Source organism: Emydura macquarii, unplaced genomic scaffold, assembly GCF_026122565.2.
Source record: "Emydura macquarii macquarii isolate MOO-44397 ecotype Brisbane River unplaced genomic scaffold, CSIRO-AGI_Emac_v2 contig_2417, whole genome shotgun sequence".
Taxonomy (NCBI): domain Eukaryota; kingdom Metazoa; phylum Chordata; order Testudines; family Chelidae; genus Emydura; species Emydura macquarii.
In genome coordinates, this window is record NW_027132554.1 from 2,786,116 (window position 1) to 2,813,776 (window position 27,661).

General features: G+C 43.5%; 1 protein-coding gene across 3 annotated transcripts in view; it reads left to right on the plus strand.

The window, feature by feature from the left end:
• Positions 1–27,661, plus strand: part of PNPLA7 (patatin like phospholipase domain containing 7) — a 242,711-nt gene that overhangs the window by 19,300 nt on the left and 195,750 nt on the right. For all 3 annotated transcript variants that reach the window (XM_067561557.1, XM_067561556.1, XM_067561558.1), the window contains 5 exons: positions 5,593–5,681; positions 6,402–6,542; positions 8,084–8,243; positions 8,496–8,576; positions 25,303–25,431. In XM_067561557.1, the coding sequence (XP_067417658.1) occupies positions 5,593–5,681; positions 6,402–6,542; positions 8,084–8,243; positions 8,496–8,576; positions 25,303–25,431 (600 nt within the window). The remainder of the gene's footprint in view (positions 1–5,592; positions 5,682–6,401; positions 6,543–8,083; positions 8,244–8,495; positions 8,577–25,302; positions 25,432–27,661) is intronic.

Sequence of the window (27,661 nt, forward strand, 5' to 3'; positions counted from 1 at the left end):
AAGATAGGCTGATTCTCATTAGTTGGTAACCATTTAAACATGTTTGCAGCTAGATATAGTCTTTACATTATACTAAATTTGGTGCTGCTTCTTGCTAACCAGGAGGATACACTATACCTATAGACATTTATTTAACTAGTTGTACAGCTTAATCTACCTTTATTTTGAGTCTTAATTTTTACATTTGTTATTATGTTAAAAAATAGGGAATGATGCATTTCTTATTTACTGGAGGATTCATTTTTTTTGCGTGTGATTCGTTTTAAGCTTGTTTTGGATGGAAATTCAATCTCAATTGAAAATAGACAAAAACAGCATTTTTAATTTTTTTATTAAATAAAATTACCTTAATAGTGTTGGATTATGTAAGCCAAAAAAGTTTATCAAACCATGTTTTGCATTTAAAATTGATTTGTTAAACAAAGGAAGGATTATCTGTAGTTAATAAAATGAACTCATTTTTTCTGGTCACCATGTCCTTCATGATCTTAGAACTAGTAGATCTCATGCTCTCACACACAGTTTTTATTTGTAAATTGGAAAAGGAAAACAAACTTCTTCGAGTGCTTGCTCATGTCCATTCCACTATAGGTGAGTGCATGCCTCCGTGCACGGTTACCCGGAACTTTTTTCCCCTTAGCAGATCCTGTAGGGCCGGCTCCGGCGCCCCCTGGAGCCCCACGCACATGCCGTGATATATGAGGCGCTGCTGGCCATCCGCCCCCTCAGTTCCTTCTTTCCGCCCATGATGGTTGCTGGAACTAGCCTTGCTCTCAGCAAGTGCCATTCCCCTTGTTTGGATTTGTTTGATATTCTAAGTTAGCTTTATTTAGTTAAGTAGCTGTTAAGTATTGTTAAGAGTAGTTAGAGATAAGGCAAGTCCCTGCGGGGACTTCGAGTGGCTGGGCCATGCCCCGGTCACCGGGCTTCAAGCCATGTGCCTCCTTCGGGAAGGCCTTCCCGTTCAGCGACCCCCCACGACTGCTGCCTTAAGTGCTTGGGGGAAGCCCACAGAAAAGAGAAGTGTAGGATCTGCAGGGCTTTCAAACTGAGGACTCAAAAGGACCGGTTGAGGTCTGCCAGGCGGCGCTTAGACAGCTCAGGTTCCGGGTAATCGTGCACGGAGGCGTGCACACACCTATAGTGGAATGGACATGAGCAACACATCTCGAAGAACATCAGTTACTGGCAAGTAACCTTGTTTTTCCTGCTTTTTCAACTCCCACTTGGTTTCTTAACTTTGAATGAGCATTGAGCTAGTTGACTAAGATGAAATGAAGAAAATATTCTCTTTGTACCTGCTGAAGAGGCTACTGTTGTTAAACTGGTTTAGCACTTCAACAAACTCTAGTTCCAGGTGCTTAGCGAGTGACTTCCACCAGTTCAGTGGTTAGACTTTCTTTAAAACTTTGCAGCAAACATGTATTATTTAATATTATATTTTTATTTCTGTTAAATTATTTTAATAGATTATAATAAGTTTAGGCCTTTACGTAAATTGTCATAATTTCACATTTAATTTTAAATGTTTATTTAAAAAAACCCCTGTAATTTAATTTAAAAAAATCCAATTTAAATAAAAATCTGATATTTTAAAATGGGTTTTTATCTCCCTGATGTACATAGGAAGCCAGTTTACTGAGTAAGAAAGGATCATTTTTATATCGTCACTTTTTAGAGTCAAACAGCACTTTGAAACTATTCCATGACATAATCATCCTACACGAAAATGAAATGCCTGGTAAATTAGTAACTGCACTTGCCTATGTAATCAGTGCATGAGGTGTAAGATAAGTCTGGAAATGGAAAAATTAAGATTCTAACAGCTGTGTTACACAGGCTGCCTTGTACATGTGTGTATTCTGGTTTTTCATTTAATGACATAAGGGATACTATATCGCGGTAGCAGTTTAACAAGGAATAGAAAATGTGACATATGGCATTGTGGCTGAGATCCCATTATTGTAGGGAACCTTCACTCTTGCAGTTCTGACCTTTTCTTTTAACCTTGCAATGCTAAAGCTGAATTAACATAGCTCGTTGTGTTTATTTTCCTAGGATTAAAAATCACAAATTGCGTAGGTGTATAAACAACTAAGCTTCTTCTAAGTACCACACCTGTGTGCTATGAAGTGTGCACCCCTTTAGCTGCACCATTAATGCATTCAAGGAGCTTTTCTCATAAGAGGTACTGGTGTGGTACCCACTGAGTGGATACTTCCATGAATACAGGTGGGTAGTGAGTTAGGGACCTGCTTGCACCAAGGCGGCTGCCAGGGGTTGCCTTCAAGACCCTTTTCCTATCCAGGGTGGGGAGATGCCTGAGGAGCCACACTTGGGAGCAAAGAAGCAGCCTGAGCGATCTACCCTTCTGTCATCTACTCCAATTTTCTGAGGTTTTAAAGATCTAGTGCATTCTCAGTGCCAAGTCAGAGACTGGGAGAGTTAATGGTGCTGTCTAATGATCTTGTACCCAAAAAGTCTGTCTCTGGGGAAGAGAACAAGAATCTGGAAACTTGACCAGGAGGCTAGAGTTGCATGTTATCTATTTATTGTTTACATTCTCATACTGCCAGGGTGCCCCAGTTTTGGACCAGGACCACATTATGATAAGTGCTGTACAAACCCAAAACAATAAGACTGTTAACAATAAATTGAAATGTGTGTTTGTCTGGGCAAACAACATGGGTGTGCAGTGCATCTCTAGATAGGCTTGGTAGTGCTTTCTACTGCTCATGCCCACTGTGCAATTTTCAAAAGTTTCTGAATCTTAAATTCCAGCCAAACTTTGTTCATGCTGAAATGTGGATGGACTCTTCAGTGACTCTTTGAGTCTGCATGCCATGTTTCAAGTTTAAAAGTTCACCAGTTTCCTGTATGGGAAGAATTATGACTGTAAGGTTTTACATCATGAAAAGTATGTGCATTCAACCACAAGAGATTAAAAAATGGCTGACGGAATTGTCCTCAAACTTTTCACACACAGATCAGACACCTTTGGGCAGGAGCAAACATGAGCCCTTCCATCACAAAGGATTTAAAAAAAAAATCAACGATGAAAACAAGATAATAGTGGAACTGTTTTTCAGCCAGAATGGTAGCATTAAGTGACTCATATAATGTTTGCAAACAAATTGCCTGTTTTCATGTGGAAGCTTTCAGTAGCCTCAACATCCGAAATATTACTATGACAGGCCTTGGGGTAAATCCATGCTGAAGGAAGTTCTTGTTAAACCATAGCTAACATCTGTGTGTGTGTTTTTTCTGCATCAGTGCTGTTTCCATAGAGTTTGCAGTTTTGAGACTCTGCCAGGGATTTGCCTTAGATCTGCTTAGCTGCCTGTCTTTGGCAGCTGTTCTACTTCTGGTGAAATGCCTATTTGCCATGACATGCCTCTCTTGATCTTTGCAGGACTGTTTATTGTAAATGCCAGTTCTTGCTGTCTCACCGTGCAGGGCTTCTCAAGAGACTGGAGCGATTTCTTGCTTCCTTTGTAGGGGGAGTCCAGGTTTCTAAGCCTCATGCTATTCCTGAATGGATAGCCTTAGCCAGTTTGGCAAATATAGGCGTTCATTCCAAGTTCAGTCTCCCTAAATGCACTTTGATCCTGATTTTGTTTTTTTGTGGATTTCTTCAAACTGGCTATTCTTTCTCCAGCATCTGCACATGTTTGTTTTCCCCCACCCTCTAAATTGGGACAGAGTGAATGTCCTATTGTTTCCTATTGACATACTCATTTGAGGAGGAAGTCTTGATTTTGAAGAAGCAGTTTCCTGTCTTAGTAAAGAATGTTATTCAGTTTTCAATTTTTGACTTATAGTTAGCTTAATTGTGTGGTCTTCAACAGGCATGAGAAAGCTTAATGTCCATATAACTCCATGCAAGAGGACATGGGAAGCATGGAGAAAAAAGGAGACTAAATACACTAGGAGTAACTTTGTAAAAAAATAAAATAAATAAAATAAATGTATTATAGGTGGTCCTGGTAGTGCTGCCTGACTAACACTTTCCATTGCAAGACTCCAGTTTTGCAATTGCTTTTAACTTTGCCATACTTGTATTGTTTGGGCTGAAATTTTGGGTGCTGGGTATTCAGCCATTTCTGGGGAGGAAGTCTGGGGAAAATGCGGTGTTTTGCCATGTTTTAAAAAAAAAAAACAAAAGCAAAAAACCGTATGGCCATTTCACTGAGATGCTCTAGTGCCTCCAAGCTTTGCAGCAGGAGCTTGAAATTTGTCAGGTGGATTGCCCTCATGCCAGCGTTGTGCCATTTGCAATACTTCATCCTGTTTGAAGCATAGGGACGGAAACAAACCTGCCAGTCACTGGCAATGGGAATGTCCTGTCTTCTGAAGTTACCTCTAGTTTTATCTGCCTCCCCAGCACAAGGGCTCCCCCAGTCCTTCCTGCTGCAGAGCTTTGCTGAAGGAAATTCCAAACTGTATTTCAAGTTTTCAGACTAACAGTTTGGTTCAGTAATGTATCTAATTCCCAGCTGTGCCCCTGAGTCCCATTGGATTGTCCCCTCCCGAGCTCTGCTTCCCTGCCCAGGTGTTTGTGATGGCTGGTGCCTCTGCAGGCTTCAGGATGTGAGCAAGGCTGAGGAAAGCCAGAGGCAAAAGAAGGGTCTTTGTGTCTGCTTTCTCAGACCCCTTATCTAATGTAACTTCTGAGGGCTTGACCTTGCACCCCTGCTGTTCTTGTACCATAGTTGTGTGTATGTAACACGAATATTGAAAGGCACTTTGTATTCCATATGGTACAATTATTTTTTTTTTCTTCTGGGAATTTAGACCTCTATTTATTTGTATTATTTGTCTGAAGATATAAAGCAGGTGAAAGAAAGTAGTTTATTTAACTTCTCTACTGTACTTCTGGTAAAGTTAAATTGCTGAGCTTTTGACTTTATGATGTGTGGAGATATTGATGGCCCAGAGACCCTCTTGTCTATCAATGCAAGAGACAGAACTGAGTCAGAAAATTCTCATTAGGGAAGCATATGATGGAATTGAACTTTCTGAGAGACAAATGGGAAATTAAAAAAATAAAAACTAGTGAGTTTTCCTGAACTTGTAGTGTTTGCAGTCTTCCACTAAGTGGCACTTCAGTTACTGCATTCATTGTGCTATTTAAGTATTTGGATAGGTGTCCTCACTTATATCTTTCACAAGCATTTATAAGTCTGTTGTTGGCATTGATTAAATGTATCAGGTCTCAGTGTGTCAGCGTCAGTGATTGCCAGACTGATATTTACACTTTAAAAGATTACTTCTATGTTTCTGGTGCTTGCAATTCTTGGTCAGAAATGGAGAAAAATCTTTGACAGACTATCACCCATCACCATTATATTAATTTCTCACTAAAAGAGTTAGAAGTATGATGAAACTTCTCTCTAAAAAGAAAATGCCATGATGTAGCACAATACCTTAGTGCTCACGTAGATCCTGAGTCTGCAAAGCCTTACACATGTTCCCAACTTTACATGGAGTCCAGTGGTGTCACACACCTGTGAAACTGCAGGATCAGGACTTTTAGAGGCTGTTGAAATTCTCTTGAAACATTTTTTTGTTTTGTTTTGTTATTTCCGGTAGGTTACAACTCTCCCAAACTCTCTGGTTGGGAACATGGTGCCTCGTCAAAGGATGCGGAAAAGAGCAAAGGTTTTGTCTTTGGCTAAGAGGTACAGTTACGTGGTAGTGGAGATCCTGTGAATTCCCGTGGCCAAGTATAGATGAAATTAACTTTATGCTACAGTTGTAGGAGTTATAGTTTGGCTCCTGTGGTACTAGGGATGAAGGACTTCTATTTATTTTATAAACTTAGATTTCCAAGAGGCTCAGTCAGTCTCTGTGGATTAAAATGGAATAAATGCTACTTTTCCCTCAGTAATGAAACTGCACTGGGAGTGGAAAATGGGGAGGTTTGCTGTAGTTCTTAGCTGCTGTGCGAGTTTGTTCCGTAGTCTCTAGAATGCACAGTGGTTCAAGGAGTGCAGGGACAGAGCTGGTGATGAGCAATGAGGCATCAGCGCTATCCAGAATTGTTGTGTACTATAGTGTCAGGTTAGTGTCTACCTCATTTTGGCTGGGCCCCCTCATGAACTCCCACACAGACTCCCTGTGTTTGACTCTAGGTTGTATCTAAACCCAGGATCTGGGTATGCCCCAGGAGACATTCACTATTTTTTTGGAGTCCATGGAGGGAAAGGACGATATGTTAGAATTTTTTTTAAATCTGCTGTTGGCCAGAAAAGGGTGGAACTGCATTGGAAATGATGAGACCTTTACTGCTTTACTTTAAAAAAAAAAAATAAAAAATCTTGTTATCCAAAAGCCCAGCATGAACAGAGGCTGACGACTGAGCTCCTGAATTCTGTCCATTTTGCTTTCTTCTCTCATAGGATTTTACATTTTAAGAAGGAGTCTCCAACTCTGCAGCCAAAGGAGCCACCTCCTTCCCTGCTGGAAGCAGATCTAACTGAATTTGATGTGAAGAATTCCCACTTGCCATCAGAAGTGCTTTACATGCTTAAAAATGTCAGGTATGGTTGAAGTGCAAGATCGAGGCCTGATCTTGATATGTGCGAAGCTGGTGTAAATCAGCAGCAACTCCAGTGAAGTCCCCAAGTTTTACCAGTGTGAAATCAGAATCAGGCCCTTTAACATGCTCTCTGAATTTAAGTAAGTGACTTAAGACTTTTCAGGTGGGGAAGAATAAAGAGGACGGTCAGATGAACTAGGTTTGGAAGTAAAAATGCTGAGCTCTGCTAAATTAATAGATTTCTATTAATGCTCTTTCAGTGCCCTTTGAAACTTTGAACTTTTTTGTACATAGCTATGAAAATGTGCAACAAAGGGCAACTGGATGATTTCCACATGTTCAGTTTCAAATTGACAGCTCTGCAGACTTGCAAGTCTCTCTTTAGCCAAGAGCAGCAGCAGCAGTGCCCTGCTCCTAGAGGGACCAGCTTGAGGGGATGAGGAGCGTTCACTCTTCACGTTCATTCAGTTTGGCATCCGCATCTCTTTGCTGAGACAGTTAAAGGAGCCAGCCAGCTCTGATTATTTTGCTTGTTATATTTTTTTGAGAGGTGATGTGGACTTCTGTCCATTAAGTGCTAACCTGAGCTAATCCTTTCAGTTTATGTAGGTGATGAAGCAGCCTCTGCATCTTTCCTCTCCTCTCTGTAGATTTGTGGATGTTTTCATGATTTTAAATGCTTTTCTACCATGGACCTTCAAGACTAAATTACAGCATAGCTGCTGCCTCCCTTGGCCATCTAATAGAGTTACTGTTAGTCATCTAGGCGTTTATCTATGGGCTGATGGCACAATTAATGTGTTGTTCTTCTACACACTTTTTACGGGGTCAGTTAAATTCCACTGCAACATCAATTTGTCTCAGGAGAATATTTTTTTAAAATCTAAACTTAGGGCAATGTCTAGAGAGCTGTTTCCAGTGCTGTGTATTGACAGAAAATGAGGGTTGAGACTGGCGTTGCTGCTTTTGCCTATGTGAGTTCATGATCTTGGTTGGGGTGAGAACCTGCTTGAATGTTCCCAGAAATGCTTATCCCAAACTCACAAATACTCCTGTGAAACTGGCATTTTCCTCCCCCCTTCTGTTCTGGCATGTTTCTGGTGAGTTCGCTGTTCTAATTACATTACTGAACAGAGAAGTTCTCAGGGCAGGTCTCTTCATCCAGTGGGAGGGTATGTTCCAGGCTTCTCCACATCCCCACCTTCAAAGGCCACGCATCACCTGTTGGCTGAGGAGGGCAGGTTGTTGGATGCCTTTGAGCTCATCAGCATCACTCACAGTGCCGACCAGAGGGCCTTGCTTTAAAGCAGCCCAAACCTTTCCATGCCTGCAAGGGTTGCACAGTGCTCCTGCCTTTCTGGCTCAGCGTTCTGTCCCTCACGTGGCTGCACATCGCATGTGACTGCCAGGTCACCTCAGGGATTCGCACTGTATTGGTACCATGAGGCTTTGCTAGTTTGGGGGGGACTCCCACGCACCATGGCATCTTCAGGTTTCCCTTTGCACCAGAGAAGGCATCACTGATCCTTTGCTTTTCTGCAGGGTTCTTGGCCACTTTGAGAAGCCTCTCTTTCTGGAGCTGTGCAAGCACATGGTTTTTGTGCAGCTGCATGAAGGCGAATACATCTTCCGTCCCGGGCAGCTGGATAACAGCATCTATGTCGTGCAGGATGGCAAGCTAGAAGTTTGCATTCAAGAAAGCGTAAGGATAAACCCACCCATTGACTCTTTTTGGCTAAATCTCTTACTAGGATAGCATATGGCTAGAGATAAATATCTCAATCATGTTGTGACTTGGAACAGGCTGCGTTAGACCCTCTAAGGCCAAAATATTCTGTACGAGTTTTAAGCTTTCTGGCAGGCTGAGATTCATTAGGCAACATTGTCATCACCGGTAATTTAAGCTTGGTGTTGGACCATGAGCCTTTAATCTTCTCCTTCTGTGTATTTGCAGGATGGCACTGAAGTGGTGGTTAAAGAGGTGCTGGCAGGGGACAGTGTCCACAGCCTCCTCAGCATTCTTGATGTTATCACAGTAAGTTCTTGTGCACGGGAGGTTTTCTGAGACATTGCCGGGTATCAGTGCACCTGGCAGAGTGAAGCAGCCTTGGCACATTAACATGACATTTGTCAGCTTGATTATTTCCTGGCATCTCTTTGGGCACCCCTCAGCAGTTGACAAACTGCATGCCAGAATTGCAAAGCTCTCTTTAGTGTACATTTGAGTTGAGCTGTTTACCTGTGATTTTTCCTCACATTTTGGTTGGTTGGTCTTTGAACCCCTGCTTAGGTTTCTTTCTTTCAGTCTCTGTTTGCTTTAAGTATACTAGGTTTTGTTTTTCTTTAAGATGTTTGGTTGTTTCCAGCACTGCAACTCTGGGAGGAGGTAGCTACGGGACAGTCACTGACACCAGGAAAACCTGCCCCCCACTGCTGTAAACTTAGTTCTCTGGTATATCTGGGACTGGAGAAACACATATTTCTCTACACTGGGCGCTCAGATTTTGTCCAGCACACAGTCCTGGATTGGCAACGTGTTGAAAGGTACGAGTACCTAACTGGCATGGAGTACATAGCAGCTACTTTTATTTTTAATAGCAGGGGTGGCCTGTGGAGATGACAAGCCCCAGCATGCAGTGCTCCGTCTGTAGCCGAGCTGCATGCTGGGGCGTGTAATACCAGCAGGATGAGTGAATCCTATAGAGAAAGGTGGAATGGGCCTGGGCTCATATAGTCTCCAGGCTGCACTTTGACCACCGCTGTCCTCTTTTGCACTTACAATCATCAGTAGGACAGATGAGTAAAACCCCACAGCTCACCAGCTCAGTAGAACATCCCACAGGAGGTGGGTGCTGACTACAGTGCGTGCATCCTGACACCTAGGTAGAGCACACCTAGTACCAATGCTCGCACTGTAGTTGCAGGCTGCTCATAAGGAAACCCGTAACTGGAGTGTAAATTGCTGTTGCTCTGTGAAATCAATGGGGTGGAGGGGTGATCATGAAGAACACGTAACCTGTTTTCTGTGAGGTGTTTTTCTGGCTTAATACTTTTGTAATAGAGCTTTTATCTTTAGCTATCAGTGTGCTGGTTCAGAGTCCTCTGCTTTTTAGTTTGCTTGTTAAGACTGCTATTAAATTCCTTTCATCTGTAGTTCATGCCCGTTTCTTGCTGTTTTCCATTCTCCTATGCTGTCTGCTGGATCTGACCAATCCACCACCTTCTGCCCCACTCTTTGTTGCTTAACATCAGGATCATCTTGTGTTTTGAGGTCTATTTTTGAGCCATTATGGCACTGGCATGTTAATATTTATTATGTTTAATCTAGTAGTAGTGTATTAAGGCTGGTTTCTGGCAGAATGTTAAATGTTAATTAGGAAGTGTGCTGGTAGAACAACTAGTAAGAATGTCATTAGGTTTGGAATTATACTTTGCTCATTCACCTTTGTAAGGAACATTTCTGTAATTATTAAAACACTCTTTTACCTCTGCTCCTGTAATGTCTTGTCTTTTTGTTCCTTTGCAGTCAGTGATAAGGTTACATAGTGACTGTATAGCTCTTACATCTTCAGAGATCTGTGAAGCATTAACTAGTTTTCATGTGCCCCTGTGAAGAGTCAGTGTAATCCTTCTTTTAAAAATGGGGAAACTAAGGCAGCGGATGACTTGCTGAAGGTCCTGCAGGTGGTGGTAGCAGAGCAAGGATTAGGAGCCAGGAACTCCTGGCCTTAGACTGTGTGGCCTGTTCTATTACTTAGTCAATTATTTTTACCATCTCTAATTAAAAATAAATCTTTCAGTTGATGACATAGCAATTATACTGTGAAACAAGCTAATGACTTTCATCCTTCTTAATGTTGCTAATGCTGCCAGTGACCATCTGTGGGTTGTGCCTTTTATCTTGTTTTGTATATATGCCGATGGACTGACTGGTGAGATACTTTACACTGAAACAAAATACACACTACTAACTAGAATTCCAGTAGGGAATTTTCTGGACTATTGTGTGTATTACTACATCTATTTAGGACTTGTTAAATACAAGGTGATGGATTTGCCTCTTCCAATAGTACACAGGCATTGGAAGGTGTTGGAAATGGAGATGGAAACAGAGTCCAGTCAACAAGCTCTGCTGTTAATGGTACTTACCCTTGTACCTTCTCCCTCCTGTATTTGGGAACAGTTTTTTATTAGATGCCTCAGATCCTAAGTGCTGGCGGTCCTAGCAACCCTGAAAGGCGTGCTACACCACTTGTAGGCTGGAGAGTCTGCAGTGCAATGCAGACATAAGTACTTCTATTGCCATGGCTCCTACAGTCAGCAGTATTCCATTATCTAGGCTTGGGCGCACTTCTCCTGTAAAGTGGTGGCATGTCTGTCTGCTTGCCCTGAATGGCGAATAAAAAGATTTACATTGTGTAAGTCTCAGCCCTGCTTTTGAAACTCCATTATTGGCAGACCTAGCAGTACCTCCGTCTTGCTTACCTCCCTTCATAACCAGTAGTGAAAGCATTTCCCAAAGGGCACGACCACACACAGACGCCAGTTGTCTTGCACTCTGTCCAACAGTCTGTTGGCTAAACAGGAACAATGCTCCTCTACAAAGGTATGATCATTCTGAATGACAACCACAATCCAATGACACAACAATCTAGCAGTTACAACTGCTGTTAAGTTACAAGTAAGGCTCTCAGTTATTAGTGATGATTTATTTATAGCACAGTAGTGCTGCAAGCGTGCCAGTGGTGCCATACAAACATATAGGAAGGCTTAGTCCTTATCTAGAAGAGCTTATAACAAGCAGATTTTCCACTGGAAAACTGGCAGGTTTCCCAGCTGAACTCACCTGTATGCCTGCCTTTTTACAGATTAGATCCAACCCCTTAGAAATGAGTGGCTGATTTTTGTTTTATTCCTTGTTAATTTCACTCAAAGGAGCAATATGAAACTGGCATCCAAAGGCAAGAAGAGAGAAAATGACATCAATTGAGTTAGAAAAGTACAGAGACGAGACTGATTTGTGGCACCCAAAAAAGTGTTGAATGATACTTGTCAAACTTTTAGCTCCCCCCCCCCCTTAAACTGAAAACCAGAAGCTGAATTAGGGTTCACAACAATGTCAAACATTTCCCAGCTAATGTATGTCAACAGGGAGATTTCTTAATGATAGAATAGGGGCTATTTTAGCAGATTCAGCTATGGTCTCTCTTGTTTAATTAAGAGCTAACTCTTGTAACTAAGCAAGGTTGGGCCTGGTCACTGCTTGGATGGGAGACCTGCCAGGAAAGCTCAGGGTGTTGTGCGGAGTGGGGACCCTTGTGGCTGTTGTGGAAATGATGAGACGGGGCTCAGCTAGTCCCTCCGCTCTGGAGGAGAGGCACGGTCAGAATCTGACAAACTACCTGTGTTTGGTCAGGAAGAGGAATACTAGTGCTTCCCTGCCTGTTCCCCTCATCAGAGCCACTGTGGCTTGGCTGGGTGGAGAGTGGCTCTAATCTGAGCCATCGCGGGAGCACTGCAAGTGCTCTTCTCCACAGCAAGTTGTACCCCAGGCAGCCTAGGGACCAGCCAGTATGTGGGAGCCTTGGTCCCTGGGGCCTGTCCTGTCTGGTGTGTCAGGTGTAGTGGCAGAGAAAAGCGGCTGCAGTACTGCTATGGCCTGGAGCATTGACTCCCCTCCCTTGTGAGCCGCAGCAGGTCTGATAGTGGAGAAAGCAAGGCAGCTACTGCTTCCCTGCCTTCTCCTGCTTCTTCCCTCTCTCTCCATATTCCCACTCACACCACCTACATCCTTCTTCTCACAGCCTTTCTCCTCCAGTAATGGGCCAGCTTTCAAATTGGCTGACAGCACTTCCCGTGTCCAGTGTCTGTCTTTGAAATTCAGTTTGGCTATGACAAATCGCAGCAATAACATTAAGGCTTTAAAATGTCCAGCTTGACTGCTTGGCCTGTGTCAGAGAGACTGTACAAATGAACTATTGGGTGAAATGTGAAGGCTGTGTAACACTTATGCTTTAGGTTAGAGGAACTCAAGGAAATCTGAGGAAAACATGTCAGGGTTTCAGAACAGGAATATCTGAAAGGGTTTTCTCTGCAGAAACAATTCTCTTTTTAAAAAAAAAAGGGGGGGAGGGGGAATTGTCCCTTGAGTTAAATATCTGGCCAAATTTGGAGACTAAGTGAAATTTTTAAACTGTACAACAGAAGGATTTTACTGAGGTCACTAACAAAGGCCCCAGGGTTAGTAATATTTTAACTTAAATTATTTCTTTTGGCGGTAGCCCACCTACATGCTGGAATATTATTCAGGGTGGTTTGTTTTTTGAAGGGTTTTGTGGTTCTCTTAGGGTTTGCAGAACTAGATCCAAATGACATTGCTGGATAAAGTAGTTTTGATTTAATAGGGGAAAAAAGCAAACCCTTAAGGAATGTCCAGCTCACAAAGAGGAAAGCTGTTAGCAAGGGCCCCTGTTGGGGGGGTGATAGTGGTAGAGGGGAGTCCTGGAAAGTGAAGTGCAGTGGAAATCCCTCCTTCCAGCAGCGTAGAAGTAAGGAAAGATTTTGTCTGTAATGTAACATGAATCCAAAGTAACCATTTGAGGTTATGTGTTGGAAGCACAGCATGGTCCAATATAATCCATATTGACTTGTGAATTGTGAAGTGAGCCAGGCTCCATGGCCTGCTGATGCTTATGTGCATTCTAAGCTTATTGCCTTCAGCTTGTGTTTAAATCATTTAAACAAACCAGCAATGTTTAAAACTCACTTTGGAAACCAGCAAAACTGGGTGCCCTCATGCTCTGGCCAGCAGAGATAGGTGGCATTAGGGACTGAGCTTGGGATCTGCCTAGTGGTGGCAGCTGTCTTGATTAGTTCTCCACATGGGGTGGGATGGGATATCAAGGGGAGAGTCCAAACTCCATCCTAATTCCACCAGCCCCTTCCCACCCATTATGCCGATGGTCTCCCTGGATGGAGCGGAGCTCCCTTCTGGCTGGGATGGAAGTGGGAGCGATGCTGGATAACCAGAAAAGGGAAATATTCTAATCCCAGTAATTCAGAGAACAATAATACACTTCTCCTTATGATGATCATTTTGTGGTTGCTCTCCAGGGAAGGTGCTTATGGACTCATTGATCTTTTTTGTTAATTATGCAGCATTTTCTCATTCCTGCTTTAGTCCTCTTGTAAACCTTTCCCTAGCAACATCAACTTGTCATGTGCTTGTTGTTAACTTTGCTACTAATTAACCCATAACCATCAAAGAACAGAATGTTACCTGGGCCCTGATGGCTCAAGGGGAAGCCAGATGGTCATTAAGCCCAGTGAAATGTCCTGTGTTAAAGTGGCTGTTGCCTTTACAAGCTCCAGTTTTTGGTTTTGTTCCTGTTTTTGTGCGTATGCATGGTACTGCATGACTCGTGTCTGATACCACTTCAGCCAGTTACCAAGACATTTATAGTGTTAATTACCAGTACAGTAGCCAGTTAGCACAGGTTTTCAATAGTCCATGTTAGTTATTGATGGGCTCCTGCTACCAGGGAAGAATGGGCTTTCTGGATCCAGTTGTACTGATGATCGTGTGTGGGAGCCAAGCTGTGATTCGGGAAGTTCCTGTTGGAGCGTTGACTTAACTAGCGAGAGAGACCCCGCCGGCGTGTGGTTCTGTGGGGACTAGAACCCGGATCAGGAAGGTGCCGGATGGCTGGTATCACCATGCCACTACTGGGCAGCTGTGATAGGGTTGTATGCATTATTGCATAGATCCTATGGAAATAAACAACACAGACGGCCAGACTGACAGCTTCCATTGTGACTCTGTTTAAGCCCATGAGGAGTTCCAGGAAGTGTCCATCCAATGAGGTGGACACCCTGGCAGTTGTAGCAACAGACCTGCCTCTTGGCTTGCCCTTGGACTCCTGGCCCTTGACTGTGGTCCCTGGCTCTGACTCCTGACCTCAGCTTTAACCCTTGGTTCTGGCTCTGGCGTTCAGTGCTGTTTCTGACCTCTGACCACCACCCCTGTGACCAGTAGGCCTGATTGCCCAAGCCCTGGTCATGACGGTCTGTGGCTGTGTGGATATGTTTTTTATGGGGCTCTTGGTTTCCAGCTGCTCTTAATCTTATAGTGGCATCTTTCATGTAACTTGACTTGTATGTGCCATAATGGCTGATGATTGATCAGTCTGTTGAGTCACTCGCTCGGCTCACTGTGGAGTTCAGCTGTATCACATGAACAGAACCCTTAATTTAATGCCAAGCTCTAGCAATCAGTCTCTCTTGATCTGTTAATTAATTTTACAGCATGTGGAGATGAGGCCCTATCATAATGTCAGCAGATTTACTAAGAGTGATGATGGTGATAAGAACAGATTTTTATTAACTAAGTGAAGTGGGAATCAAAAAAATAAGTAATGATCCTTGAGCTGAAAGTGTATTGTGTACTGAGCATATCAGAAATAATGGATTGTTTGTTTTTTAGAGTCTAAGTAACCTTTTCTCTTGCTAATCAAATATTAACTCTTAGAAGGGTGGCATTTTCCAGACTGCTAGTCCAGTGCATATTTTACCTAGTGCCACATTTTGTCCTGAATGCTCCTAGTGGGCTTGACAAATCATATACACACGCCACTGAAATGTAGCCAGGTCTGGGAGGGAGGACAGCCCACAGTATGCTGTATAGCAGTGGGCAAGAGAGGAATTAGTAGCTGGGGATAAACCCCTACTGTAATCGGAAAGTGCTATGGGATCCATACTGTTCACACTGGATACAAGGGTTATTTTTTCAGTTCTCTCTGAAAGACTCTCTTTCTTGCTTACCCCCTCCCACTTCACCTATGCTTACTAAACTGCATTTATCTCAGAAGATTTAAAAAATGAGTCAAACCTGCTGAGGTTTGAGCCTGTGGTTTCAAATCAATGTTCTGGGTACTTGGTCATCCCTTTTTGAAGTCTCAGGTTTACACTGCAAAATTGCCTGTTTTTCATACATACAAATAAATCCTACTGGATTGGGATATGGCAGCAGAAAAGCTATTGATGAAGACAGGAGTAGTTTACATTCCTTGAGAATGACTTGGATAAGAGTGAGAAATCCGATGAGGGTTGGAGCAGAGGGAGGCTGTAGAGATGGCATCTGAAGCTATGACAGGAATTTCATTATGACAGAGACTTAGTGCAAGGTTTTAGCAAGGTAGCTGTTTGACTGGATCAGACCAGCAGTGACCTGTCTAATGTCCTATCCATTTCTTCATTGTCCAGTAACTGATGCTTCAGAGGCAGGTGCAAGAAGTCCATAATGGTAATTGTGGGCAACTATTCCACAAGGGAAATTTTCTTCCTAAGCCCCAACAGTTGGTGGAAGTTTTATAAATACTCTAGAGGGGAAACATCTAGAGGAAATGTCTTCCAGAGTCTGGATGGACTCTGAACACTGACATTTTTTTTAGCTTGTTCATAATTCCCTGTGACAGAATGCAGGGAGAGAGTAGGTAGCCTGCACTATGATTACTTGGAGGCTAATTAGTGCCCCAGGAGAAGGTGGTTGGGGCAGTGATCTAATCGGGCTAGTGCTCTGGGTGGGGTAAAAACTTAATTGGCCCCATCAGCCCAGGGCTGATAAAAGGAACAGGAAGGAAGTGCAAGGGGGGAAGAGGGCTAGCTGAGCCTAGCCATACAGAGGCCTTGGTAAAGTGATCTGTGTTCCTCAGGTCTTACTGAGAGGGCCTAAAGCTCAGCAAAGATCGTAAATAGGCGGGAGCGTGGGGGACTGTGGTGATCCTGGTGAAGGGAAAATAGAAATAAAGTGTTGCTAAGAGCACACCTGGTGGAGTCTGAGATTTCTGCAGGAAAGAGAGCGGGGATGGAGCCGGCCCCAGTACATTCCCCCCCGTTCCCTCTCTCCCCCCAAAAAAGTTACTAGTTCCGATGTAAAACTGTCTGTAATTTGACTGGAGGAAATGGCTGTTAGAGTACCATTTTGAAAAAATTCTGCCTTAGGAAAATATCACTTGTCTCAGTTTTGGTTTGGCAAGACAAATCTGACACCCAAAAACCCATCTTCCCAATAAAATGCTCCTTTTATTCTGCATCAGTGTTAAGACATGGTCATTGTCAGCTCCCAGACTGCTGCACTGGGTGGCACAGTATGGGGAGGACGTGAACATCCCGCAGTGCTGAAGAAACAGGTCCGAGACTATTTAGAAAGATTGGACATACACAAGTCCATGGGGTCAGATGCAATGCACCCGAGGATGCTGAGGGAGTTGGCTGATGTGATTTCAGAGCCATTGGCCATTATCTTTGAAAGCTCGTGGCAATTGGGGGAGGTCCCTGATGATTGGAAAAAGGCAAATATAGTGTGCATCTTCAAGAAAGGGAAGAAAGAGGATCCAGGGAACTACAGACCGGTCAGCCTCACCTCAATTCCTGGAAAAATCATGGAGCAGGTCTTCAAGGAATCCATTTTAAGGCACTTGGAAGAGAGGAAGGTGATCAGGAACAGTCAACATGGATTCACCAAAGGAAAGTCATGCCTGACCAACCTGATTGCCTTCTGTGAAGAGGTGACTGGTTCTGTGGATGTGGGGAAAGTGGTGGATGTGATATACCTTGACATTAGCAAAGCTTTTGATATAGTCTGCCACAGTATTCTTATCAAAAAGTTAAAGAAGTGTGGGTTGGATGAATGGACTATAAAATGGATAGAAAGCTGGCTAGATCATCGGGCTCAATGGGTAGTGATCAATGGCTCCATGTCTACCTGGCAGCCGGTCACAAGCGGAGTTCCCCAGGGGTCGGTCCTGGGGCCAGTTTTGTTCAACATCTTCATTAATGATCTGGAGGATGGGATATAATGCACCTTCAGCAAGTTTGCAGATGACACTAAGCTGTGGGGAGTGGTAGATACCCTGGAAGGTAAGGATAGGATACAGAGTGACCTAGACAAACTGGAGGATTGGGCCAAAAGAAATCTAATGAGGTTCAACAAGGACAAGTTCAGAGTCCAGCACTTAGGAAGGAAGAATCCCATGCACAGCTATAGACTGGGGACCGACAGGCTAGGCAGCAGTTCTGCAGAAAAAGGACCTGGGGTTACAGTGGATAAGAAGCTGGATATGAGTCAGCAGTGTGCCCTGGTTGTCAAGAAGGCTAATAGCATATTGGGCTGCATTAGTAGGAGCACTGCCAGCAGATCGTGGGAAGTGATTATTCCCCTCTATTCGGCATTGGTGAGGCCGCATTTGGAGTATTGTGTCCAGTTTTGGGTCCCCCACTACACAAAGGATGTGGAGAAGTTGGAGAGAGTCAAGCGAAGGGCAACAAAAATGATGAGGGGGCTGGAGCACAAGACTTATGAGGAGAGGCTGATGGAACTAGGCTTGTTTAGTCTGCAGAAGAGAAGAATGAGGGGAGATTTGATAGCAGCCTTTAACTACCTGAAAGGGGGTTCCAGGGAGGATGGAGCTAGGCTGTTCTCAGTGGAGGCAGATGACAGAACAAGGAGCAACGGTCTCAAATTGCAGTGGGGGAGGTCTAGTTTGGACATTAGGAAGAAGTTTTTCACTAGGAGGGTGGTGAAGCACTGGAATGGGTTACCTAGAGAGGTGGTGGAATCTCTATCTTTAGAGGTTTTTAAGCTGCGGTTTGACAAAACCCTCGCTGGGATTATTTAACTGAGGTTAGTCCTGCTCTGAGCAGGGGGTTGGACTAGATGACCTCCTGAGGACCCTTCCAACTCTGTGATTCTATGATTGTCAAAAGAAGAGATCAAAGTAACGATAATGGTTTTACAAATCTGTTTGCATTCCTGTTCACTGAAGCAATTATAAGGGTGTGGGGTATAATACAATAGACTTTCTCCAGCTGCAAGATGGGTCCTATTCAAAAGCAAATATGAATTTATTTGTATTCTTGCCTCTCTCCGGAAGGCCTGGGTTGGGCACCTCTTCCTTACTCCACCAAAGCCATCAGTGCTCTTAATCTGTTTTCACCCACTTCTATCCTATATGTCTTCTCTGACAGGCCAGTAGATTTGTTCACCTTCTCCTTCTTTGATTTTAAAAGTCAGGTATTGTCCAAAAGTCAAAATTGGCATATCTCCCTCAAAAAATGGTTTTGTGGTTAAAGCACACGACTGGGACTTGGGAGATCTGGGTACTATTCTTGTGTCTTCTGCCAATTTCCTGTGTGACACTGGGCATGTCATTTAGTCTCTTGGTGCCTCAGTTCCCCACTGGAGAAACTGAGAAAAGAATGCTTCCATTCTCCCACCCTTTCTCTGTCTCTTCTGTTAAGAGGCTGAACCCTCTGGAGCAGCGAGTCTGTAGAAGGGGTTTGTACAATGCCTACAATGTGGGGCCCTGATCTGGGTTGCGGCTTGTAGGTGTCTCCATAGAACAGATAATAAATAATATCCTTTAATCTGGAGAATTAGGGCACGTATACCAAGAAGTTCAGATGATTCCTATGTTCAAGTGCCCTTAATAGCTTGTAATACTGTAGAAAGGGAAACCAGTGTGAGTAGCTTTAACGTCTAACTCATCTGTTGGGTGTATGTGCTGGGGGTGGAGAATCCCAGTGGGAGGGCATCCACTTGCAGCCTTGCCTCTTGAGGTGAAAGACCAGCCCTCCTACAACGGTTGGAGGGGCCCTCATTGCTGCCGTACGGCTCTACACACCAGGGACCTCTCAGACGATGTCTGTACTCTTCTCTTTAACAGGCAAAGCGTTGCCACGAAGCCCAGTGCTAATAACTAATGGCCTAAGGAGAAACCCAGGGAAAAAATAACCTGTGTAACTCTAGCAATGCCAGTGCTGACTTTTTCCCCTTTAGGGACTCCACTTCCCCTTCCCCACCAAAAATAGCAGCAGCTGGATCTCTGCATATGAGTTGCCAGCAAGAAATATTTTTGGGTTTTTTGGTTATTTTGTTACAGGATGATCAACTTCCCTTTTTTTCCTCTCCCACCTGCCCAAAACAGCTCAGTTACGATGCATAGTTAGGACTTTCAAAAGCTTATTTGTAATAGGGATGACTGTTCTAATAGCCTAATCTACTTTTGTTGCAGTTTTAATATTGTAGAAATTGGTTAGCTGCTGAAAGTGAAGTTGTTTTGTATGATGCTTTCTGTTGATAGGAACATGCTGTGCAAATCTGAGGAAAAATAGCAAAAAGATTTTTTTTTTTTTGCGTGGGAGAGGAAGGGAGAGAAGGAACAAGGAAACAAAACAATTTGTGCGCTCAGGAATTTGGTATTTGCTCTGTGTCTCTCTGCAGATTCTGCCCAGCTTGCTGGAAAGGTGGTTTTGAAGGTACTTACTCTATTCGCACAATACCTGCCGTGTATGGTACTAGAGTGTCAGACCTTGTTACAATTTTCCAATTTGGAACGTGAGCCATACTGGTCTTTATTTTGCTCTTTCTTTTGTCACTATTATTAATCTATATTATCATAATGCATAGGAGCCCCAGTCATGGCCCAGGACCCACTGTGCTAGGTGCTGTACAGACATAGAATGAAGACAGTCCCTGCCCCAAAGAGTTTACAGTCTGACTGTTGTCAAATTTTTTGAAGGTATTTCAGTCTCTCATTGTTGGAAATCTTTTTTAGTAAAATTATATCCTGTCGTGGGGCCCTACCATGCATAATCCTGCATCTGAAAACCATCTGCGTTTTAGTCCTCAGAGAAATATCCTAAGTTAAAAGGCTTCACTGCCTGGTCCCAAGGAAGCTACAGGACAACTGAGCGCAGGTCTTGGTCAGGAGTTGGTTTGTTCTATCCTTGGGCCTCTTATGGACTTGCTCTGTGACTGTGGATTGACAAACCACTTCATCTCTCAGTGCTTGTTGGGGTGGAGAAGGTGGAAGTCGGACTGGAGAGAAGGCAATCCCAGCACACTTCAGGATTTTTAAGATGGAAAAGAGGAGAGTTACCACTCCAAATGGGAGAAATGAAAAATCCCACCATCCCACTTAGGGCTTGTCTACACTGGCGCTTATGCTTATGCTTGTTGTTAAGGGGTATGAAAGAAACACCCCGCTGAGTTAAGTTTTGCCAGCATAAGCACTAGTGTGGACAGTGCTATGTAGGCGGGAGCTACCCGCCCCTCATTCAGGTGGTTCTATTATGTCAGTGGGAAAGCTTTTTTCACACCTCCGAGTCTTAAAAGTTTTAAAAGTTTTCCTGGCATAAGCACCAGTAGAGACCAGCCCTTAGTGAACCATTTATTCAAATTCACTTCAGAAATGTTTGACTGTGTTCACGGTCCACTTAGGAGGTCTCAACTACTTGTTTTGCTGTGACATTTGTAACTACAACAAATACTTCCTGTCACCAGTGCTTTGGGCAACGTGTAATTATTCTGCAGGTGACAGAACAAGATGAAGAGAAACTCTGATTCCCAGCTAGAACAAATAGTTCCCCTTCATTTAAAAATAAAAAGGGTGAGGGATGAGGAGCTCACTGCTATATCTATCTTGAAATACACTCCCTAAAGAGTTCTGTGTGTGATTATAATAAACTGATTGAAGTCCCAGTTTAAACACTGTGTTCTCAGTGCTGTTGATGAGTGTGTTTGAGAGAACTGACACTTCTGAGAACATTTTCCTCTGTTCTTCCTCTAGCAGCTTTTAGCACATTCCGGGCCCATTACACAGTACAGCCTGCTTTCTTGCTTTTCGAAAAGCAAGCTCCTCTCATCATGCTGATTAGTATTTAAAAAGGAAAATCGCACCCAGGATAAATGGAAGGATGGAAATGTTAGTTATTCTTCTCTTAAGTGCCTGCTGGATTAAGAGTCCTCTGTTCCCTTTTTGCATTATAATCTTTAAACTGTGACTTTCTTGGAGGTCCTTAAACTCTATGCTGAAAAAATAGGTATATATAGCCCCCCCCAAAAAAAAGGGGTGTGTGTGTAGTGAGTCTCAGAGCCCAGGTCCACTGTCTTGGATTTGCAGGCCTCGTGCTGTGGGGTTAAGAATAACAGTATAGGTGCTCAGGCTGGAGCCTGAGTCCTGAAACCCAGTGAGGAAGGAGGATCTCTGGGTATGTCTCCACTGCAATTAGGCACCCACGGCTGGCCTGTGCCAGCTGACTCGGGCTCATGGGGCTTGGGCAATGGGGCTGTTTAGTTGCAGAGTAGATGTTCAGTCTTGGGCTGCAGTCTGAGCTCTGGGACCCTCCCACCTTGCAGGGTCCTAGAGCCCAGGCTGAAGCCAAAGCGTGAACATCTATATTACTATTTTCTGCATGAACCCAAGTCCGTTGTCCCGGCCTCTGAGACATGCTGCTGCAGGGGTTTTTTTGCTGTGTAGATCTACCTAAAGGGAAGAAATCTATAGATAGAGTTCAGAGCTGAACATCTGAAGATGATCTGTAACCCCCTCCTTGGTCTTTTGAATTATTTCTGTGTAACATTTTATAAAAGTTAATTATAAGTCTTTATTGAAGAAAATTATTTTTATCCAGCAATCAATTTTCCCCGACAATTTGCTTTACTAGCTGTTGGAAAATACACTTGATAGACAGTACAGTAGGGTGACCAGATGTCCCAGTTTTTTAGGGACAGTCCCAGTGTTTGGCGCTTTGTATTTATAGACTCCTTTTGTCTCCCCCTCTCCCCATTTCCTGATTTTTCACACTTGCTATCTGGTCACCCTACAATATAATTTTGCTTGTATGTGGCATTTTGGTGTCTCCACATTCCCTGTCCTGAGGATGTAATGTAATTGCTTTGTATTGCACAATGGAAGAAAACATAAACCCTTATGATGATTGAATAAGCGAGAACTCCACTTTGTTTTTGCACTCAGCTCCATCCATAAAAGATCCTTCTCATTCCCCCAGTTTTTTTCTGCTAGTTTTTTGTTCTTGGAAGTATCGGATAAATCAGTTCTTCATTTTCCTGTATTTGCAGGAGGACTCCACAGAGAACTGACGTGCACTTTCTCCGCACTCAGTGAAGTGGTGGCACTGGGGCACTAAATCTTTTGCAGTGAGAGCTTTTCTCCCTACTGCTTAGCAGGAGTTCTTGTTAAACAGACACTAGGGAAAAAAACTCCAAACAAAAAACAACATACAAATCTGCATCCCCATTTCCTGTCTTGTGATGTCATTCTCCAGTCCTCCAACAAAAACAGGGAAGTCAAGACCTGATGTTTCTCATGTAAAAAGCTGTTGTGTTTTTTTAAGAATGTTTCACTCCTGCCTTTTATTGAAGATAAAAAGAAGCGTAAAAGGGAACAAGCATACCTTCCCCCCCCCTTTTTTTTAGACAGGTCTTTTTTAAAGAACACAAGCCCATCTTCAGAATTTTTCTCCTCCTTAAAGATACACAGGCAGGTCTCTGTCTTTTCTGTCCGTTACAACTTGGTTCCAGAAGGGTAAAAGTTCTCCACACATCTAGAAGGTCTTTTGTCACTATTGCTTTCCTAGCCTCTCCTCCTCTAGGATGCAGATTCTTCTGTTTCTGCAGATTTTGTGAATCCATAGATTGCCATGGCAGCAAATATGCTAAGTGGAGGTTGACCCAGGCTCCCTGTATTCACACCCTACACATTACTGTAGTAGTATTTTGTGCAAAATATGCCTTGTGAGATATCATTTCAAAACTAATACACTGATCATTAATATTCTTGTGTAACATATGTGTGAATAGTGTATCTAAGAGATATGAACAAGCTGAAATTATGACTAAAATATGTTTACCAGACAAGCCTGGGAAATGGGTAAACCTGTTTCTCAAAGGTAAAGGACAAGCTGATGCCTCTAGCCAGGTATCATCAAAGTTAATTGACAATCACTTGTCAAGTGGCCATCCTTTGGCAAAGAAGGAGGGCAGGAACAGAGCGATTTGCATTTTAGCAAATAACAGCGTGGAACCTCTTTCACCACAAGACTCCATGTCTCCTTCCTCACAGCTGGAATGAACTTCATCTTGGGGTAACCCTCAGGAAAATGCATTTCAATGGGTGACTGTACAACAAAAGTGAGGGGCGAAAACACCCCAATTCATCTTTCTTTACCTAAGAAAAGGAACCAACCCTTTGACTTGGGCGGAGATTCTCATCTGAGAATTTGGTGGGAACTTGTGGCAAGGATTTTATCTTGAACCAAGTATAGCTTGTTACATTTTATTTACTAGGAAGCCTTTTACTTTATTTTTCTTGTAACCACTTCTGACTTCAATTCCTTATACCTGCACTCACTCACTACACACCTATCTCTCTGTAGTTAAAGAAACTGGTTTTATTTTTAATCTAAACGAATCCAGTGTTTAGACTGAACGATTTGGTAACTCCAGTTAAAGTAACAAACGGTTGGGCACTGACCCTGTACAGACCTTTAATATCTGAATGGTCCGGGAGAGGACTGGACAGTGCAGAACACACGTTGTTGGGAAAACTCAGGACTGGGAGTGTGTTGGGGTCACCTTCCTAGTGGTAACAAGGCTGCTGGAAGTCAGCGTGTGAGTGGAGTATTGCTGTCAGGCTGCTGAGATCAGAGTTGCTGGACCAGAGCTGCAGCTACACACAGACACACTTGGGGGGTGACCTGCATGATGGCAGGCTGTTTGTGAGCAGTCCAGATTGGGAGCTACAATAGCAAAGCATTGTGCGGCACCCAAGTTTGTGGGACAGGCCGTGACACAGCCCCTCACTGGTCTGGATTGCACCCCAGAATGTGACGGAGGGCAGCATAGATTAAAACAGTGGTTCTCAACCAGGGGTACATATACCCTTGGTGGCATACAGAAGTCTTCCAGGGGGTACATCAACTCATCTAGATATGTGTCTAGTTTTACAGCGGGCTATAATAAAAGCACTAGCGAAGTCAGTACAAACTACAATGTAACACAATGACCTGTTTATACTGGTCTATGCACTATACCGGGGTGGCCAAACTGTGGGTTGTGAGCTGCATGCAGCTCTTTTACAATTAAAATGCAATTGCGGAGCCCCCAGTGTGGGGGCCCCCACATTGTCTGTCTACCAGACTGGGTCGGGAGCTCGGAGCTTCTGCCCTGCGGCAGAGAAGTGGGGCTAGAGGATTGTATCCTGTGGGGAGGCAGGTCTTGGAGGTCAGTAAGTTTGGCCACCTCGTCACTATAGATTGGAACGTGAGTAATATTTATATTTCAGTTGATTTATTTTATAATTATATGGTAAAACTGAGAAAGTAACCAATTGTTCAGTGACAGCATGCTGCAACACTTTTGTATTTTATCTCTGATTTTGTAAGCCAGTAGGTTTTTATGTGAAGTGAGATTTGGGGGTACGCAAGACAAATCAGACTCCTGAAAGAGAACAGTAGTCTGGAAAGGTCTGGAAAGATTAGCAGACCTGCCAAAAGGCCTTTTCTCCATCTCTTTGGAGAGCTGGAGTATCATTTTGACATTACAGAGCCAGGCTTTCTCTGTAGCATTAAACTGCAGTAAAAGCAGTAAACTGGCAGATTCATCTATCTGGCGGTGAGCTGTGCTGTGGGGATTTCTCATTTCTCTGACCCGCTTCCTAGGCCAATGAAGTTGACCCTATGGATGCTGGTGACCATGCTGACTTCTCACATCCCCTGTTGGCCAACTCACAGTGCATAGGCGCATATCCTTCTCTTGTGGCCAGAGAGCTTGGATGGCGGGCCTGTTTGGGGATTGTCAAAGGAAAAAGTTGTGTGACGTCATTCGGAAGAGTTGAGGCAGGTGGACAGTGGTGCAAGCGGGCATGAAGAGTAAACTCATTTCTCTAATGCTTTTTTAACAGGGTCACCCTGCTCCATATAAAACAGTTTCAGCCCGAGCAGGAACACCGTCCACAATATTGCGACTTCCAGCCAGTGTTTTTCAGGATGTCTTCCAGAAGTACCCTGAGACTCTTGTCAGAGTGGTACAGGTAAGACTGATCTGTCGTTTGTTTTTATTAAATGTAGTAGCCATCTTTCATTTAAAAGGATTTTCCCTCTCAGGCCAGCTAGTCCATCCTTTTCCTGGTGCAGAATTGTTCTGCCTAGCATATTCTCAGGATTCTTGTTTATTAAATGTCCCAAGTGATGGGGCTGCAACCATGTACCTTAAAAGACTATCTCACAGTCTGATTGATCTTTACGTTAGGCAGAGATGATCTCTCTGTGTGTCTCGGCTTAATTTCATCCCTTCATATACTCCCTTGAACCAACCTACTGAAGTTTCCTTCCTCCCTGAGGCCAGCTTCTGCCTTGAGAAATATTCAGCTCCTATAACTGTCCATGGGACCTGCCTCTGCTCATCAGAGAGCAGAATTTGGCCCTAGATATTTACTTGTTAGACATCTACAAACTCTGAACCGCTGTAGCAGTGGGTACTTGAAGTAATTTCTAATCTTCGCTCTTGAATAATGTTAACCTTGAATAACCTCGAGTAAAGCTACCACTTAACTCATTTGTGTTATTACGACACCTTAATTGGACTCTTAAAAGCAATACATGAGTAACTTTCTGCTGGAAAGAATGTCTTGAAGAATGTGCTGGGCAAAGAATAGCAGAGGTTAATATAATGGCAATGAAGACAGCTTATTGGTGCCCCTCTGCAAGCTTCCAGTGTCTCTAGTTCAAGACATAAAGCCTCTTTCCTTAGGAATGGTAATGAGTTCCCCTCGCCCACCCCCAATACGCTGTCCTTTTTGGAAGATCTTTAAAAAAAGTGGGCCTAGAATTAAGCTCCGAAGTCTTTACTGCCCTTGTAAAGGGAGTTTGACATCATGATGTCATGATCAATATTATAAATATCATAATTACTTGTTTAGTACCATCAGTGTATAGGGCCTTTTTAGTTCTTGCAAGAGCCTCCCAAACTGGGACACCTGATCCAACTTGGCCCTTGAGTTTGTAATTTTATTAAAACAAAACAACTCTTCCTCCAAGTAACAACCCAACGCTCTGTGGCCCAGGAACTAGAGCACTGGTTTCTTAAATTAGGATGGTGAGTTCAGATCTTCCCAGGGCCTTGGGAAAGTTGTCTTCCATGGAAATACTCTCCTCCATCACTGTTGGGGGAAAAATGCCCACTGTCTCATAACGAAGAAAAGCAGACTTCAGGCACCAGCCCTTTCTTCTTTTTGAACCATTTGGTGTTAATTGTTAGCATCTGCGTATAATGAAATCGCCCCATTGGTGTTTGTGGCTTTAGTGGCTCTTGCTTCAATTAGAGCTTCCTACACTCTATTTGACCGAGGGTGGTATGCTTGCTGATAAAACTAATGAAACTCAAATTGGCCTCTGAATTTATACTGCACAGAGCAATGACTCACTTCTTCTCACTTGTCAGCAGCTGCAGAAGAAAGGTGGGTTTTAGGTTTAAATTCAGTTTCCTTTAAATCAAGTTTAGCTTCCCTATTTCAGCAAGTTCCCGCAAAGATTTTTGTTTCCCTTCCCAGGTGATCACAGGGATAACATCTCTAACTTATTGCTGGAAACAGATTTCTTCTAAATAAAACTTAAGTTACTATATATCAAGAGTGGCCAAACTGTGGCATGTGGCTCTTTTACAGTTAAAGTGGGGCTCGTGGAACCCCCCTCCCCCCCCCGGCCTACCAGACTGGGGTGGGGAGCTCAGAGCTTCTGCCCTGTAGTAGGAAGGTGCAGCTAGAGGATTGTGCCCCGCGGGGAGGGGGACCTTGCGGGGTGTGTAAGTTTGGCCATCCGTGCTATATATGAATGGCTTCAGTTTAGAGAGGTGTGTCCTGGCGATTGTAGTAGAGTCTGATGAATTAATGGTCAAAATGGATGGATGTGGGTTGGTAGGTCGTCATAATGACATTTTGTCTTCCACCATCAATGTAGTGGACCAGCTGCCCTCCTTATCCTTACGAGGCACTGGATAATCTGTATATCTAGGTGATCTGTGACTGATGCATTGATCCTTTCCCCCCCTCTTTATTGATAGTCAAGAACAACAGATCCTTATAATATCCCAGCCTCCCACTGAGACCATCCCTGGAAAGTGCCCATCCTTTTGATCATTGGTTGTCAGACCACCCTGTAATCGCTAGGGCATTTTGTAGTGAGTGCTTATTGTTCACTTCCCTTGGTCTGCCAGCACCTGGGCTTGATGACCTAGGTCCTATGGGAACGTGCTGTGAGACTAAC